At 36.3% G+C, this 16,804-nt stretch overlaps 2 protein-coding genes across 2 annotated transcripts; both read left to right on the forward strand.

Annotated features, from left to right (window-relative positions):
• Positions 1 to 284: 284 nt before the first annotated feature.
• On the forward strand, positions 285 to 3,988 carry LOC113726829 (transcription factor UNE10-like). The gene is made up of 6 exons (XM_027250709.2): positions 285 to 614; positions 862 to 1,564; positions 1,773 to 1,874; positions 1,990 to 2,055; positions 3,084 to 3,443; positions 3,556 to 3,988. Exons 1-6 carry the CDS (start codon positions 481 to 483, stop codon positions 3,640 to 3,642), a joined length of 1,452 nt encoding a protein of 483 aa, XP_027106510.1. The 5' UTR covers positions 285 to 480; the 3' UTR covers positions 3,643 to 3,988.
• A 9,543-nt stretch (positions 3,989 to 13,531) lies between these two features.
• On the forward strand, positions 13,532 to 14,913 carry LOC113726830 (cyclin-U2-2-like). Its single transcript, XM_027250710.2, has 2 exons — positions 13,532 to 14,198; positions 14,431 to 14,913. Exons 1-2 carry the CDS (start codon positions 13,780 to 13,782, stop codon positions 14,693 to 14,695), a joined length of 684 nt encoding a protein of 227 aa, XP_027106511.1. The 5' UTR covers positions 13,532 to 13,779; the 3' UTR covers positions 14,696 to 14,913.
• Positions 14,914 to 16,804: the final 1,891 nt, after the last annotated feature.

Consider the following 16,804-nt stretch of genomic DNA (forward strand, 5'->3'; position numbering starts at 1 on the left):
ACGGGTGAAAGTTACTTCAATTAATGTGCTTTCTGTGGTGGTTTACACTTTTTGACGTTAAAAGTTGAAATGTGACAAAGCTAGTTAAAAAAAATTATTCCCCGAAAGCCAAAATCTCTTCCCACCCCCACCCCCCCTCCAAAACAAAAAAAGTCTCTTAAGATTATCCTATATTTATAGTCCCCAATCAGAAAATACCTTTCCCTGTCTTATTATGGCCCATGCTTCCCCTCCCCTATGTCCCAAAATTGAATTCTTCTTATCTCTACGTACACAACAAATAAATACCAGAAATCCACTCTTGCTCTGTCTAGTCTAGTCTAGTCTGCCTTCTTCACCAAACTCCCACATCCACATATATGTATAAATTATACTACCAAAAGAAATCACCATTAAAGCCAGCTCCAGTAATAAATTATTTTCATCATACATATTTCTTCTCGTCAAGGACTTGTGTAGCTTAGTTTTGCAATTAACAAAATGAATCAGTGCGTTCCCAGTTGGGAACTCGAAGAAAATCACCATGCCCCTCTCCCTCCTCCTCCTCCTGCTGATCCTAAGCAAACTCTTCGAGCTCATTCCAACTCCAGTTCCTTAGCTCCTGATGTGCCCACGTAAGATTTTTCCTCATAATTTACTTTGTAATATGTTTTGGCTTTTCATATTCTTTTCTACAAAGAGATCATGATATGTCATGTTCATGTTACTTCCTGTACCATTAGCACTTTGCATATATTTTTCGCAACGAAAAAAAAACTACCAAATTGTACAGGCTTGTAAATTTTCACTAGGGAAGAAATAAACAAAATAAATCTTTTATCGTCTGTGGTTGTTTATGGGTTGGGCGGAAGTTTTTTGCAGGTTAGACTATGAAGTGGCGGAGTTAACGTGGGAAAATGGGCAGCTGGCAATGCATGGTTTGGGCCTTCCACGCTTGCCAAATGGTAAGAGCTTAGCTGCCCCGCCTCCCGCTAAGTACAATAGCTGGGAGAAGCAGCCACCAGTTGGTGGAACTCTGGAGTCTATAGTCAACCCGGCAGCCATCATCGCCACCCACCGAAAATCGGCTGCCCAGAGTGGCTGCCGCGATTGCGGAGACGAGCTCGTGCCGTGGTTTGAAGACCACCGCCGTGCAGCAAGAGCTCCGGCAGCAGCTTCGCTCACCTTGACTATGGATGCTTTGGTTCCATGCAGCAACAGCACTAGAAATGATCATCGAGAACCCTCCACCCACGTGCCTAAAATCAGCGCCTGCCCGGTGGGCTGCTCCTCCACTTGTGTGGGGTCCTGCAGCGCTGCCGCTGGGAATGCCTGGTTGCGAAGGATGAGTGCGGCGGCGGCGGCTGCTCCCATGGAGTGGGGTAGCAAGGCAGACCAGAGTGCAAGTTGGAGTGCCACGTGTGGGAGGGATAGCCGCCAGGTGACGCTTGACACGTGCGACAGGGAGTTTGGTACGGCGGCTTACACCTCCACCTCTTTCGGGTCGCCGGAAAACACCAGTTCCGGCAAACAATGCACCAAGACGGTGGACGACCAGGACTCTCCTTGTCAGAGCCGATATGAGGCAAGTAATAGTACTAGCAATCTTGGAGTGAGTTTGAGGTGCTTGTGTTTCTCTTGACTATCAATGCTTTGCATGCATTTTTCTTGTGGATTGGTACAAGTGCTTGCATGTCCTAACGTGTGAATAATCCCAAGTTTGAATGTATGCATAGAAATGGAATTTTTAGTTTTGCTTTGTTGTATTTATTGTGCTTTATTTGTGATTGTAGAGGGAGGCAGGGAATGAGGAGCAAAAGAAAAAGGGTAACGGGAAATCTTCTGTCTCAACCAAAAGGAGCAGGGCAGCAGCTGTACATAACCAGTCTGAACGTGTGAGCTCTCCAAATTTTGTATCTTCTTTTTTCAGCCAAATCTTGAAAGGGTAATGATAATTCTGAAATGGGATACGAGATTAATCTTAACGTATCTTACAAATTGATGTCTTAGAAAAGAAGAGACAAGATTAATCAAAGAATGAAGACATTGCAGAAGTTGGTCCCAAATTCAAGTAAGGTACGAATGATGTTCGAGCATTCTTCTACTATATCACACTTCATTGATCCTCTTTGATTTTATGGTAGGAGATGTCTGATGAGGTACAAGACATCGTGTTTCTATTTCTTGCATGGTAGTGGTACTCTTTTTTTTTTTCTTTTTTTTTTCTGGGAACATTTCAGCCGGGCATTTTTGGAAATTGATTGGAGTATTATACTGTACCGAATGCACTGAAAATTTATTAGTCATCCATATAATAAGAGTACTCTAGCCACGTTTATTTTGAAAAACAATGCAAAATGTTATAAATTAATTTTAGCTCCATTATCGAGAAGCAAAAGAGCAAGTATTATCCTATCAAAGGAGTAAAAAGGGGTTTTGGACCCAGAGAAGCAAAGGCAAGATTCAGCCAAGAAAATGCTGCTGCTGCTGATAATGTGTTACAGACGATTAACAGTAGTGCAAGGACGTGGTCCACTACTCTGATACATTTCATATGGTGGTGTGAATTTCTGGCACAGGATAATAATCCTAATCCACACACACATCTACTCTTGAGACAATCCGACAGAGAGTTGTTGGTTGTGAAGACAATGATATGTTTACCACAAAATTGATAAAATCTCCACAGGGTAGGACCGTATCTACGGGAAACAGCAACTACTCTCTGTGCTTTTGTGAAATCAATGATTGCTGTATATCCCTTCTTTATTCATTCACTAAATTTGGTAATGCATTCCACATAAGGGCTTTTTCACCATCTTACCCGCCAAGTCCTACATGGAAGAATTTATTCATCCATCGCTGGCACAGTCAATGATACGGGAAGCTTCAATAGGGTATACAGCAGCGTGTTAGAGCATTTGGATGCATGGTGTTAAATAATTTCAATTTGATTTTGAAATTTAAGTTTTGCTAATGCGATAGACATTCACATCTACTGATGTATTATACATTCATTGTAAGTGACTTCAACTGGCAAGGTTTGATATCACAATTAGACTCTGATATCCTTTTTATGCATGGTTGGTTGATGGGTATTTCAGACGGATAAAGCATCAATGCTGGATGAAGTCATAGAATACCTGAAACAATTGCAAGCTCAAGTGAATATAATGAGCAGAATGAACATGTCACCGATGATGTTGCCACTGGCATTGCAACAGCAACTTCAAATGTCTATGATGGCTTCCATGGGCATGGGAATGAACATGGGTATGGGAATGGGTGTCATGGACTTGAACTCAATCGGTCGCTCCAACATTGCCGGACTACCTCCATTGCTTCACCCCACCGCTTACATGCCGGCAACCTCGGCCTGGGATGGCCTGGCGGATCGTCTAGCCGCTTCAACTTCTCAGGCAATGCCAGATCCTCTGGCTGCATTCCTAGCATGCCAATCTCAGGTAAACCCTTGATAGTTTGTCTTTTGTCACATATAAGGAACTTGAACCTTGGTGCACATATGTAATATACATAATCAGGATTGACAATTTTGCTGTCAATCTCTTAATGCAGCCTATGACTATGGATGCTTATTCTAGGATGGCAGCATTGTACCAGCAATTTCAACAGCCTCCAGGCCCTGCTTCGAAAAATAAATGATATATAGCTTTTTCTCAAACTCCTGGATGATACCCTATTCAACAAGTGTGATATATATATATATATATATATATATATATCCAAATCGACGAAATTAATTTGTATTGAAAACAGTGTCTTTGTTAGTTAATGCATGCGAGAGCTAGCGCACAATTAATTTTCCTTCCCATTGAGAAATTAAGCTGCACGAAAAGAAGAAGTACTTGCAGATTTTTGCTGAATCCGTTAGTCCAACAACCTTGAGAGAATTAACTTTGTTGAGAAATCATTACCCCTCCCACTAAGAGCACGAGGCAAAAGAGCCTTCCAACCTTTTTCCGATGTGCTATATACTCTTGTTTTCCCAGTTTCGGAGTTCAATTTTCTCTTATTTTTTTCCCCAGTTTTCCCTTCATCTGCGTCCCTGACAACAATTTGCCCAGGCCGCTGCCTTTCGCTGCATGCAATAGAAATGACCATTGAATCAAGCTTCACGATACAGTTGCTTGCAAGTTGCAAAAAATGGATGGATTCTTGTATATATATTTGGTGAAGTGTCATGTTCAATGTTTCCAAGTTGAGCTCTGCTTCAGCTATTCGAGGGATTACTTCATCATTGCTTGCTTGGGAATGAAAAGCTACTGCTTTCAAAAGTAGATCAATCAAGTAGCCTAAGTTGGAGTCAAAATGTGAAAGCACGTAATTGACTGGAGAATTGGAGATGCAATCATGCAGCAATAAAGAATTTCAGTAGACATAATGATGACGTAGTAAAGAATGAAGAAAGACTGCAAATTTTTTGTTTCCGACAAAATGTAGCAGCTGGGATCACAAAACAAGTCTAACAAAGTCGCCAAATAAATAAACTTGTTGTAGAAAACCTGAACCTGGTTTCAAGCTTTACAAATAAATAGCTCGACACTTCGTTCCACCTTATGCATTTTAATTGTGTAGCTGAATTTCTTTTTCAATTGAAACGGTCTTCTTGACAACTAGCTAGAGGTAATCAGAATTTGCATTTATATTTATACGAATTAATAAAGCTGCAAGGTGAAGATTATGAAAAAAATTAGATAAACTAAACCAAGCAAGAAGTTGTAACTTTTGCTGAGATTTACAATGTATAACCCGTCGTAAAAAAAAGGCGATTGATTAATGTGATTGACAAATGCTGTGTAACTATCCCTTTTTTCTTAAATCTTATCAATGGGTTTTCAACTGAGGTAAAAGAATGTGATTAATAAATGACGCGTAATTATCCATTTTCTTCAAATCTTGTCAATGGGTTTTCAAATATAGTAACAAAATCCATCCCCATCATCTAGCTACTAGGTAAACCTTTACCAAGGCTGTCCTATAGAGACAAACCTGCATAACATGCTGTGTTTGCTCAAAAGATTGTGAACTGAAGTTAAGCTTAACCAATCGCCACACGATGGCTACAGGATATGAACTTGGATACGTGTTTTCATAAGGTCAATGACTTTGGAGTCGCAAAGTGTGATTCCTTCCCGTTTGGGTACCAATCTTTCAATGTTGATAGAGCCGATATTGTCACCTAAACGGCTACAATGGGTTAACATGTCTTTCAATCTGATTTGACAAATGTTGAAAAGTCGATGTCTAGGAAGAGTCACTCATTAAAGCATCACACGGATAAAAACCAAGCAACCTACTTATCTTTTGGGCCTGTGCTTGGATGGGGGATTATTTAAGATAATTTTTTGAAAAAAATTATTAGGTTCATGAGTAAAGAATTATGTTTTACATTGGTTCAAAAGATAGAAAAAAAGCAGTTAATATGTAAATAAGGGTTCGAAACCTAATAATTAAAATTTTTGAATCAGAGTTGAGTTCCTAACTTACAGATTGGACTCTTTAGTGGATTCTCTCGAGGTGTTTTTCCCTATCAAAAATATGTTGTAACACTTTTTTGCTGTCATATATATATGAGATAAAAATGTGTTGATGATATAAACAAAATTAATGTACCTAAATAAGGTGTATAATGTGCAATCCAAACAAAAAGGGCCGTAGAATTGCAAACATGTTGATGAAGTACTACATATTGATGAAGTACTTTTCAATAAATTACCACAATCCCAAATAAGCCCTTGGAATGCCTTAGGGAACTATCCTTCTGTAAATTTCATTAACGAGCCCTAGGGTAATTGTTTTTTATTTGGCAAGTAAGTTTTATTTATATGTATATATATAGAATTAATCTTTTATATTCTGTTAGTGTAAGAATATTTTTAAGTTAGCAAGTTTAGACGATTTAAGATCTACTTTTTATACATATGACATGATCTAAAACTTATTAATGTAAAGGAATTTCTACGCTGACAATGTGTAATATGTGTGTGTATATATATATATATATATATATATTAAGCTTCTCCTATATCCTTTTTGTTTTTAAAATTTGAGGGCACCAAATAAGCACACTAAAAAAAAATAGAGTGAATCAAGTATTAATAATTTAAAAGTATCATTCACCTCCAGAATTGCAACAACTTTTTTGTAAAGAATTTATCTGTTTTATCAAAAAGTATAACAGTAGACCTACTACTTGGAACAACCCACCATCACCCATGCATCATCCTATTAGCAAAAAGAAGGATACTGCAGAGATGTCACTAACTAGGGCTAGAATTAGGATGTAAAGTAAATGTGGCAAAAAGTTAATCGTCTTGCTAAAATGAGTCAACGATGGAAGACAATTATGCAATCTTATCTAACTGCAGAAAACTTAGAGAAAAATTAAAAAAAAAAAAAGGAAATAGGCTTTTACACCTTTGGAACTTTGGCTCGTATCACCGTTGCCATTTGCTTTATAGTTGTGTTTCTGTATTAATCCCTTCACTGATTCTCTTTTTCCTTCTGGGATAGGAAATTCAAGAGAATAACTCAAAAAAAAATTTTTTTTTTAGAAAAGAGCTTTCCCTTCATTGTATTTTTCGAAATTTTTCCAGAGTTATCATTTTGGTTATGTGTATAAAAGAACGGAGTAATTTCCCTTTCCGAAAGGACTCGTTGAAAACACAAGGGATATGTACTGCCATATGATTTTGATGTTTCCCCAACCTTACAAGTTCATCGCTTTCAGTGCAATAGCAATAGACGCGGAAGCTATAACACAAATGATTGGAGAATCAAGGGAACGCTTGTTCATTCGGATAACCACATACTTGCTCCTCTTGTGAACCGCTCTGCGCAAATCCTTCCTGTCCCAGTTCACTGCTATTAATCGTCGTGTTGGAGTTTGGACCTTGTTATTATTATCACATTTCTCTTCCAACATTTATTGCCCTCCTTGCCAGCGTTTGCTTGCGGGACCATTTGCTTTGCCTTAATTGTAGAATCGGCTGAGGAATGCCATGATTCGTATCCATCTACGATACTTTGTGCCTTAGTACTACGCAGTCTGCTACTCTCTCTCTGTGTGTGTGTGATGCTATTTCTTGTTTGGGAAATGTTAATGGTACTGCTTCTTTATCTGTGTATAGACTTTTTTGTTGATTTATAGTATGACATGATGAAAATGTCCCGTTATTTATTCGAATTATAACTCCATAAATAGAGATACTTGTAAATTTAATGAAAACTAGATGCATTTCTTTTCTTTTTTGTAATCTACATGGTCAAAAGAATTGTCATTTTCCAATTGGGATTTTTCTTTAACTGTTTGGCTAACGGGAACCCATTTGAGCATCCGTTAACGTTAGGGTTTTAACAAAAAAGACATGAAAAGTGTAGTTGCGTGTACTTACATAGCAAGCATTAACAGAATCCCTTTTAAAGAGTAAAAAAGAATACATGATCTAGAATAATTTTCCAGCATTATGCATACTAGACCTGGCATAATGCGGCATATCCCATCGTTGAATTACTCCCCCTTGCCTATGGGAATGACTTGGTTGAACTAGGAAATTTCAAAGTTGGTATTCCATTAAGAACCTAAAGATATTTTGGTGCCATTAAATCCTGGATTGCATTTGTATCTGGATTCGCCACACCATAGATTTCTCATTTCTGGCTGCTGCTATACAGTAGTTGTTTCTGGCGACATCTTTTTGCAGGATTGATGAATGGAATTGGCCTATTTGACTGTATTCGTCCTATGTATGAATATTTTATCAACTGTCTTGTTCTGGTTGGTGAGCATTTAGGACTCAAAATATCTAAAACTCTCCATTAGTAGCAAATATGGGAACTATATATCCCCATCTTGCAAACAGTGTAAAATGGTGTAAAAATACATTTCACTGAATTTCCTCAAATCTTTTTCCTCCTAAATAACAAGTCTTTTTTGGTTAAGGAGTTGTTTACTTGTTTTGCCATATTCAGCTTCTTGGTGTCCTCCTACATAATGCTTTTGGTTATCAGAATTATTCACCTCTGACTCATAAATCACCATATAGACATGCAGCAAACAGGGTAGGAACTAGGAAGGCACCAAGAAGTGATTGAATTAATCATTCGCGCTTAAAGAACCCAGAAAATTTTGTTGATTCCTTCTGGAAATGAAGGCATTACTTTTTGCAATGCAACTTATGGACCAAAAGTCTAGCCTGTAGTCCAGTATGAGGAGGCCTTTAACTGCAGTTGGCGGACATGAATTTGGGATGGAGCGAGTTCAGTCTTTCAGTTTCCATACAATGGAAAAATGGGCTCCCACAACTTTCTTGTCAGTAGCTATTCGTTAAGGACAATCAAAATGTTTTATGAGGATCAGAGCCCAAGAGTGTAGTGTCCTTTTTTGTATTAGTGCTAATAAGAGATTAATGTTGTCAATCCCAAGTCTCAACTTAGGTCCTACCTGATAAACAGATTCAGGATTTAAATTTAATGAATTCAAATTTTAACATATTTTAAATTTAATGGATTCAAATCTTAATATGTTCACAAGCATTTGATAATAAAAAATTGAACATTTAAATTAATTGATGTTGAATTTTCTAAGTAAAACTTACTCCCAAAATAAGTTTATCACTTAATGTGATATATACTCAAATGTATTAGGTTTAGTACTTAATAATTTAATAAATTCATATTTCAGATTTTAATTTTCAAAATTTGTTTTATCAAACGCACTCTTAACCAACAAGGATATTAGTTGGGTGATCGTGTGACATCTTTGATTTAACTCTTAAGTTTTCTCCTTTATAAGGTTTGGAGTCTCTTTTAAAAAAACAAAAAAGATTAATGTTGTCTCATCTCCTCTAGAGTTTCTTTTCTAAAAGGTAAAAGCTTACCACCAGAAAAGTTGTAAATTTTAGTTTTTTTTCCCTTGTATGTTACAAAAAAAAAAAAAGAAAAGAAAAAGTTGCACTATCATAATTAGAGGGAGTTCTACTGTACCTTTTGAGTGCCATGCCATTACATATTAATTTACTATTAGATGTAACGAAAAGAGATATCAGCACTTAAATGGTTTTAAGAGTTTAAATTATTGAATGATGTGACGAGAGTTTGTTGGATTACAATCATATTGGTATGACACCCAAAAGAGATGGTAGGATTTTGCCATAATTAGAGTGTCAAATATAGATGAGGATTAATTTATTATGCACTAAGATTGTTTTAACGCTAACAGTTTTGAATGTATGCCACATATATATAATTTGATGTCATGTTATATAGTATGATCTAAACCTACTAGTGTAAAATAAAATTACACACTAACAGTGTATGAAAAAATTATCCTATAGCTAATTGTACAGCTTCGTTTGGTCGTAGTCCCCATATCCACATTAAAATCATCACTGTATCATTTTTTTTATTTTTATTTCAACTGATTATTATAAGCTTGACCTTGGCATGTATGCTACATTGGTGACTGTTCTAACTTGTCACATTATCACAAAAAACGAGCACATGTTTGCTTAACAGAACTCAATTGCTTATTGAAAAAAAAAATTAGAATTTATAAGTTATTGGTTTCTCGTTCAAAACTCTTAACTGCCATATAGTGTATTATATATATTATCAAACCTAAAACGAAGCTAGCGACTATGCCAAGAAATAGTGCAGGTAAGGAGAAAGCAAGGACGGTGTGTTGTGGATGCCCGACATAAGCTCAGGTTCCCAGTGCAATGATTCATGGACAAAATCAACAGCATGATAACTGTTACTTATTCCATGTACAAAAACTTGGAACAAACGTTGAAATTTCTGTTGACTGATGGGAGGAAAGGAGAAGATTTTTGTTAGCAAAAAATTGATGATATAGCTGGAAATTGTTTTATGTCATTATGATGATCGCGGCCACACAGAGGAACTTATGGGAAAGACGTGAGTAGGTCCAAAGCGCTTTTCCCCATCTACGTTTTGGTACTCATGATATTGTACAAAATCGTACATCAATTATAACACCAGGGATCTCTTATTATTTCCAGAATAATTCATGGAACCCACAGGAATATCTTTAATATGATTTTTTTACTCATTCTCTTTTGGGTAATTCGAACCAATATAGCGCTGAAAATAAAATAAAGCTTATATGGCGATGAAGTCAAAGGTTGCAAAAATTTTCCTTATTAACAAAGAGATGTAATTTTCTATTCCCACCAAATGCAAATCCTTGAATTGAAGTACTTGTAAATTGTAAGTTGGGATGAAATGAATCTTGCGGTCAGTTTAATTTTTTTTTTTTGGTCTCTGCTTACTGAACTAATTTAATTTAATTTCTGGGTTATCTAGATCGCGAACCACCAATTTATGCAGCAGAATTTTGCATACGAAGTTAAAGAGAAATGTATAGATGATGCTCAAAGCGCATGGAAAGACACTAGATTAGGTTCAAATTGGTCTCAAATTACATTCCCTTAAAAACGAGCCATAAATTTGAGGGACATATAATTTGGAAGTCCACTGTCGTGTTTGTGATGTTAACACCATTCGTCTTCGATATGTGTGATTTGCATAATGTAAACTAGGGGGGAGTGCCCGCGCGATAATGCCTGTGGGGAAAGAGGTTTTTTTTGTTAAACAAACAATAGTACATTGTGAGAAGAAATAAAACTTAGTATGAAAAGATAAATGATATAATCAATCAATTCGTCACCGAAAACTAACAATAATGCAGAAAGGCAGAACAACATAAAAAACTAATCTTATTCTAGAATTCTCACCGAGAGCTCTTTCTTACTGTTGCTCTAAACCTATAAGATTATAACCAACCAGACCAATTGGAGTTAGACAACGTGAAAAATGCTATCTTGTAGCTAGGTAACGCGATAAGAATCGCTAATTGTAGGTACTAAGAATACACTGATAAAATTAAGGGAAGAACTGAAAAATTGGGGGGGTGAAATTTAACCTCACGCTGAACCACCAGGAGTAGCTGGGACTGAAGAGCATTCTAAGCTGATTGGTATGAAACCAGGTAGAATTATCCCAATCCTACAATGCGAACAGGGAGAAACTGATAATCAACTGTTTAGACATTAACATACCAACGGTTTGGCAATTGAATTGGGTGTAATTGATGACGAAATAATAGTTAATTTCAGAATTGAGCTCGGATGGAAGAGAAAACGATTAGGCAAATCGTTGTAGACAAAAGGCAAAAAGGGAAAACTTAACTCCTGAAACTGAAAGGGGATAAACTGACCAATGTTTGTGGCTCATAAATGCAGATTATAAATGATAGATAAATGGGTTCCTACCATTGATGGAGAAATCATTGGTTCATTTCCTAAATGCAATTGCCATTCAAACGTTTCAGACAAAACAACATTTCAAACGGTTATCTGCGATTGAAAAGGGGAATTATTGGTAGTTAAGGGATATTCCGGTAATTACACAAACATACAAGCATATATGGGTTGTACAAAATGCAAAAAACGGTTGCACATTAATTACACATTCCTTCAATACTCACATGACTCATCAATGACAACTTTAAATGTATTAAAATGGGATCATTTCAGTAAACATACCCTAATACATGTTTCCTTAACTTGTACTTAAAACTTTTAAACTAATACACAATATTTCACATTCCAAAAAAAATCCCCACCTATGCGGTTGAAATTCAACTTATTGTTTGACTAAAACTCAATCTTATATAGTATAAGGAAAGGAAATGATCACTTTTTTAAAGGATCGCCGGTAAATTGTTATGTTTTTAAATTTTTTTTGACCTTCCACTCTTTTTCTCACTCTTTCTACTTTCAACTGTAAGACTCAAGATTTTAATTGTAAACTTGACGGTGAAACGAACGATGAGAAACCTCTATTTCTTAATCACTGGGCCAACCGCAGCGATTGATGAAGCTTATGTTTTGATTTCTTTTCAAATAATTCAAAATTAAACAAGCACTTTAATTTTGGCCACTCGCAAAATGCTTTTATTTGTTTTGTCACCTCATAATATTCTTGAATTACGGAAAGCGAAGACAAGTGAAGCTGCACATTGTCTAATTTACTGTTGATTTTATCCGTCTTGAACTGTCAAGTCTCAAGACTGTCCACAATGTTTGTGTTTCATTCAACAGGATTCCATCTTTTGTCACTAGGAATTGCATTTTTTTGTTAGTATAAAGAAATTGATTTGAATGGGAATTATGGGATTCACTGCACGTGTAACTTGTACCAGTCATGAGTCGCTGTCTAAATAGTAGGATTGAATTTTGACACAAATCTCTAGACAAAGTCTTCATCTTGAATGCCGTCTTCCCTCGTGGACCCAATCCGAGACCTACCCCTATTTTCGTCTTCATCCCACTCACTGTCGGCGACACATCTGAAAACGGAGTGCTTTTAACAATTGTACTACAAGTTTTACTAGCGTGAAAAATGTATCAAAACCCTAAAAAGACCTCTAAAATTTTACTATTTCCTACTTCTTTTTTTTTTTTTTTTATAGACTCAATCATTTAATGATGGCAATCCCAATTTGCAATGTCACTTCAAATTTAGCAAAGGCCGCCTCATGCGGATCTAATTCGACATTAATTACCTTAGCTTGCTGCTTTAGTTTCTAGCTTTTATCCAATCCATAATAGCAAAACATATATTATTGTTTAGGGTGAGAAAGTAGATTGTAACTGGTGAATGTGCAGTTGTGCCTAGAATAAGGTCCACTATCAGTTTTTGAAAGCTGGTTTTTCTGTTTGGCTTTGTTTGGTTCTGGAGTTTTGCTTACTGCATTTATCTGTTTTCTTGTGATGTAATTGAATTAAGGCATATATGCCCTTTTAATTGTGTACTCGTATCTTGCTGATCGATGAAAAGTTACAGAGCTTACACACACTCACACACACAAAAAAAAAAAGGAAGTGATTAGTTGTGTTCTAACAGCAATGTTCACGATCAAGAAAAAGGTTAAATCAATTATGCCTGCCATTGTTGTGTATCGAACTAAAAAATTCGCAGTTTGTTTGGATTGCTATTTTTTTTTGAAAATTTTTTGTAGATAAATATACTCTAATGATTTAGTATACTTAAGATAAAAAAATGTTCATAAAAAGCGTAAAAATTCTTTTGGGAGAATTGGCAATCCAAACAAGCATAATTACAAGTTTCTTATAGCAGCGTCATTACCTATATTCTTCATTGGGCGTACTTTAAACTTGAAAGGAGGACTAAGAGATGGGTATTTTTCTTAGTATAATGAGGAGGGGACTTTAATATTCATCAGGATGCTTCCAAACACCACCCTGAGCCCTAAACAGTAAACGCCAACAAGCCCTGGTTGTGGCATTCTTCTTTTTTTAATTTTTAATTTTAATTTTTAAATACGAGAGTAGAATATTTGGTGAGTGCGTACTGCATCACATATTATAATTGATTTGATGCTGCATTTATTTAAAGCTGAAAAATGGCTGGCATGTTGGGACGTTGCCTCATACGAACGGAGGCAAAAATCTTGTAATTTGATATCAGTCTGCTTTCCTACCCACCTTCCAATTGGCCATGTTTACTTTCTTTAGTTTTATTTATACGCAAAAAACACAGCTAAGCCTCTCCTCCTCCCACTGCCACTGCCACTCCCAGTTCCCACTTTCCATTTCCACATCCTCTTTTGCACTCGTTCCAACTCTACTTACTCTTATATAAATCCTTCCCACCAGCCTTCTTTAACATAAAGCTGATAAAAGAGTAAATTTCCCTCACTTTCTCCTTCCCTTCAATTATCGGCTAATTGAAATGGCCCTGTCTTCATCAATATCCATATCACCAAGAAAGCTCAGAAATGATCTCTACTCACATTCGTATCAAGAAGATTCCAACATCCCATTGGTCATTTCCGTTCTTTCTTCTCTGATTGAAAGAACCCTGGCAAGAAACGAGAGAATTGCCAAGAAATGTACGTGGACCTCGACAACGTTGTCCAAAGATGTTAGAACCAGGGTTTTCGACTGCCACGAGTCGCCGGATATGACTATTCAGTCCTACCTGGAGAGAATTTTCAGGTACACCAGAGCTGGACCTTCGGTCTATGTTGTTGCATATGTGTATATCGATCGATTTTGCCAGTTATACTCCGAATTCCGAATCAGTCCCCGGAATGTACATAGGCTTCTTATCACAACTATTTTGGTCGCATCCAAATATGTGGAAGACATGTAAGTTCTTTCTTTCTTTCTGGAATTTCAGTTTCAGTAATCAATTTTTCTTTGAAACTGCAGTAGTTTAAGATAATAATTCCTATTTTTGCAGCTTAACAAACTCCCTAACGTTAGGCTTTTTTTTCCTTCTGATTTTACTCTTCAGTGCCTTTATTTTTTCCCCTAAAATTCTAGTAGTATGAAGCCATGAATATTTTGTCTAATGAAACTTTTCTTTCGTTGTACGCAGGAATTATAGGAATTCTTATTTTGCACGAGTTGGGGGATTGACAACAAAGGAAATTAACAAATTGGAGCTGGAATTCTTGTTCTTGATGGGGTTCAAGTTGCACGTAAATGTAAGTGTTTTCGAGAGTTACTGCTGCCATTTGGAAAGAGAAGTGAGCATCGGAGGAGGGTATCAAATTGAGAGGACAATCCGATGTGCCGAAGAAATCAAGTCAAAGCAAAGAGAACAAAGAGGCTACAGTCAAATTGCTAGAGTTTTGTTATAGAAGATCACCAATAGAGAGAGTAATTCATGCTGCAATTTTAATTTATTACCGCCTGTTGCTGTAAATTTTTTTTTTTTTTGTTTTTTTTTTGTTTTGGGGGTACAAAATTGTATAGAAGAATTTTCCTTTTAATGCTTAAAACTGTTGTGCCCAGCATTTATGTAGCTTGGTGCGGTACAATTAGCAATTAAAGCTTGTGGGCTATTTCTATCTTTTTACCTTCACATGTTACCAGTTTTGGGAAACGTCATCGGTTTGACCTCACTTTAATGTTTGGTTAGGGTGCGACAGATGTTGAAATTAAAGATGCTGAATGATTAGCTGCCAGCCAACAACTAAGGCCAAGGAGTGCAGTCAGAAGAGCCGTACGTCGGTCCAATTGGAAAATTTTTCTTTTGAGAGTGAGGGAGAGGAGGACTTGAACGCAAAATCTACCTCTTAGGATAATCTAACCTTTTTTCGCAAAAAATTTTGAATAGGCAAGATCAGCCAATTCTCAATTCATCGAACATTTTTTTTGCGAAAATTTTTGAATAGGCAAGATCAGCCCATTCTCAATTTGGGTAGGATGAGTACAGGAAAGGAAAGTGTAAGTGAGAGATTTATATTTGAAAAAAAAAATTACTTAAAGAAAAGATCCTCCAATTTAATAATTTCTGTGTCATTAGATGCCCACGAGGATTAGCCTATTTAGCTCCATCTAGAAAGCTAACTGGTTTTGACGTTTTTCACCTTTTACCGGGGCATTGCTCATTAGACCGGCGTGGGGACAGACAGCCCTCCTCGACAAATGAGAAATTAATTGAATGCAAGAAGGAGAGGGGGCCAATACAGAGTTGCAGGCCTATTTGGAGGCCTAGCTAATAGATCGAGTAAGCGAGCAAGATTTTACACTGGTTTTAACTTTTAAAACAAAAAAAAAAAATCAGCTTCTTCAGTAGCGTCAATTATTTTTCTTCCAGTACAAAGAAACACGTACACAATTAGATTAAAAAAGCACTCAGAAAGTCATTAGTTAAACGACCCGCCCGCGAGAGTAGTCTAAAAGAAACTCACAAAAAATTCACATTCACTCAATTGATGATAAAACAAGACTCCTATAAATCTTAAATTCAGGTTAAAAAAATCCAGATTAAGTACCGTCAATTGTTTGTTTTGTCTTTTTTTTTTTTTTGACATGTCTGATCAAGGCGAAATAATAGACTTTGATCTTCTTGATCTTGCGGCTGTACCGTGTATCAATTGACATCTTAGCAGGGAATAAAACTTCTGGAGGATAATAATTTGCCTAGTTATTATAGAACTAATTAACTTTGTCTTCAAAAATCAGAAGCTACTTTTATAGGTTTTCTTTCATTCTTGACATCTCCAGCTTTGTATTGTATACTTCAAACACGAGTTCTACATGAATTAATCTTTGGAGAAAACATAGCCCTTTAAATTTGCAAGGTCCTAAGACCATTAGTCAGTACTCAGCATTATATTTATACGTCATGATGTTGTTTTAGATCACACATACTCTGAAAAGAAAGGAAAAACACACAGTTAAGTGAATTAACAAAGCATGGTTTGAGGGAATAGATATTACAAAATTACTACATAATTTCTTGGCTCGATCACCTAAGTGACAAGTCGGGATTATTTGCAACAAGATCTGGCAATCCTCGAGCAGGCTATTTTTCTTCTCACTTGATTGACGGTGGAGGGCTGCATATTCTATTCACTAATAAGTTGAGAATCAGATTGTAGAATGATTTTGAGGTCAACTAAAACGACCTCAACATATTGAAGATCGGTTAATAAGCCATAACAGAGTGATACTTAATTTTTTTGAATTTTAATTGATACAATGAGCATACGCTCCAATCATAGTAATCATAACCGCTTTGCTTTCGCTTTATGTGTAGTTATTACATTACAATCATTATAGGAGAAAAAAGTCGGATGGTTGTTAAAGTGGCAAATTTGATTTGTTAGCTTGGATGTCTCTCCAAACGAATTGATAGACAATAAAGCCTAATTATTGAATCAATTTGAATTCCTCCACCTGTTATTGTCATTTATATTGAACATAATTAAGCAGTTTTGACTCTTTGATGTGTAGCTTAC

This window comes from Coffea arabica, chromosome 2c (assembly GCF_036785885.1).
Source record: "Coffea arabica cultivar ET-39 chromosome 2c, Coffea Arabica ET-39 HiFi, whole genome shotgun sequence".
In the NCBI taxonomy this organism is placed as follows: Eukaryota; Viridiplantae; Streptophyta; class Magnoliopsida; order Gentianales; family Rubiaceae; genus Coffea; species Coffea arabica.

What these genes read in the sequence shown, in the direction of transcription:
- LOC113726829 (XM_027250709.2), top strand. Translation starts at nt 481, where the DNA reads ATGAATCAGTGCGTTCCCAGTTGGGAACTCGAAGAAAATCACCATGCC. An exon ending in TTAGCTCCTGATGTGCCCAC is followed by an intron (nt 615 to 861) that starts GTAAGATTTTTC and finishes AGTTTTTTGCAG; the next exon opens with GTTAGACTATGAAGTGGCGG. An exon ending in TACATAACCAGTCTGAACGT is followed by an intron (nt 1,875 to 1,989) that starts GTGAGCTCTCCA and finishes TTGATGTCTTAG; the next exon opens with AAAAGAAGAGACAAGATTAA.
- LOC113726830 (XM_027250710.2), top strand. Translation starts at nt 13,780, where the DNA reads ATGGCCCTGTCTTCATCAATATCCATATCACCAAGAAAGCTCAGAAAT. An exon ending in TCCAAATATGTGGAAGACAT is followed by an intron (nt 14,199 to 14,430) that starts GTAAGTTCTTTC and finishes CGTTGTACGCAG; the next exon opens with GAATTATAGGAATTCTTATT.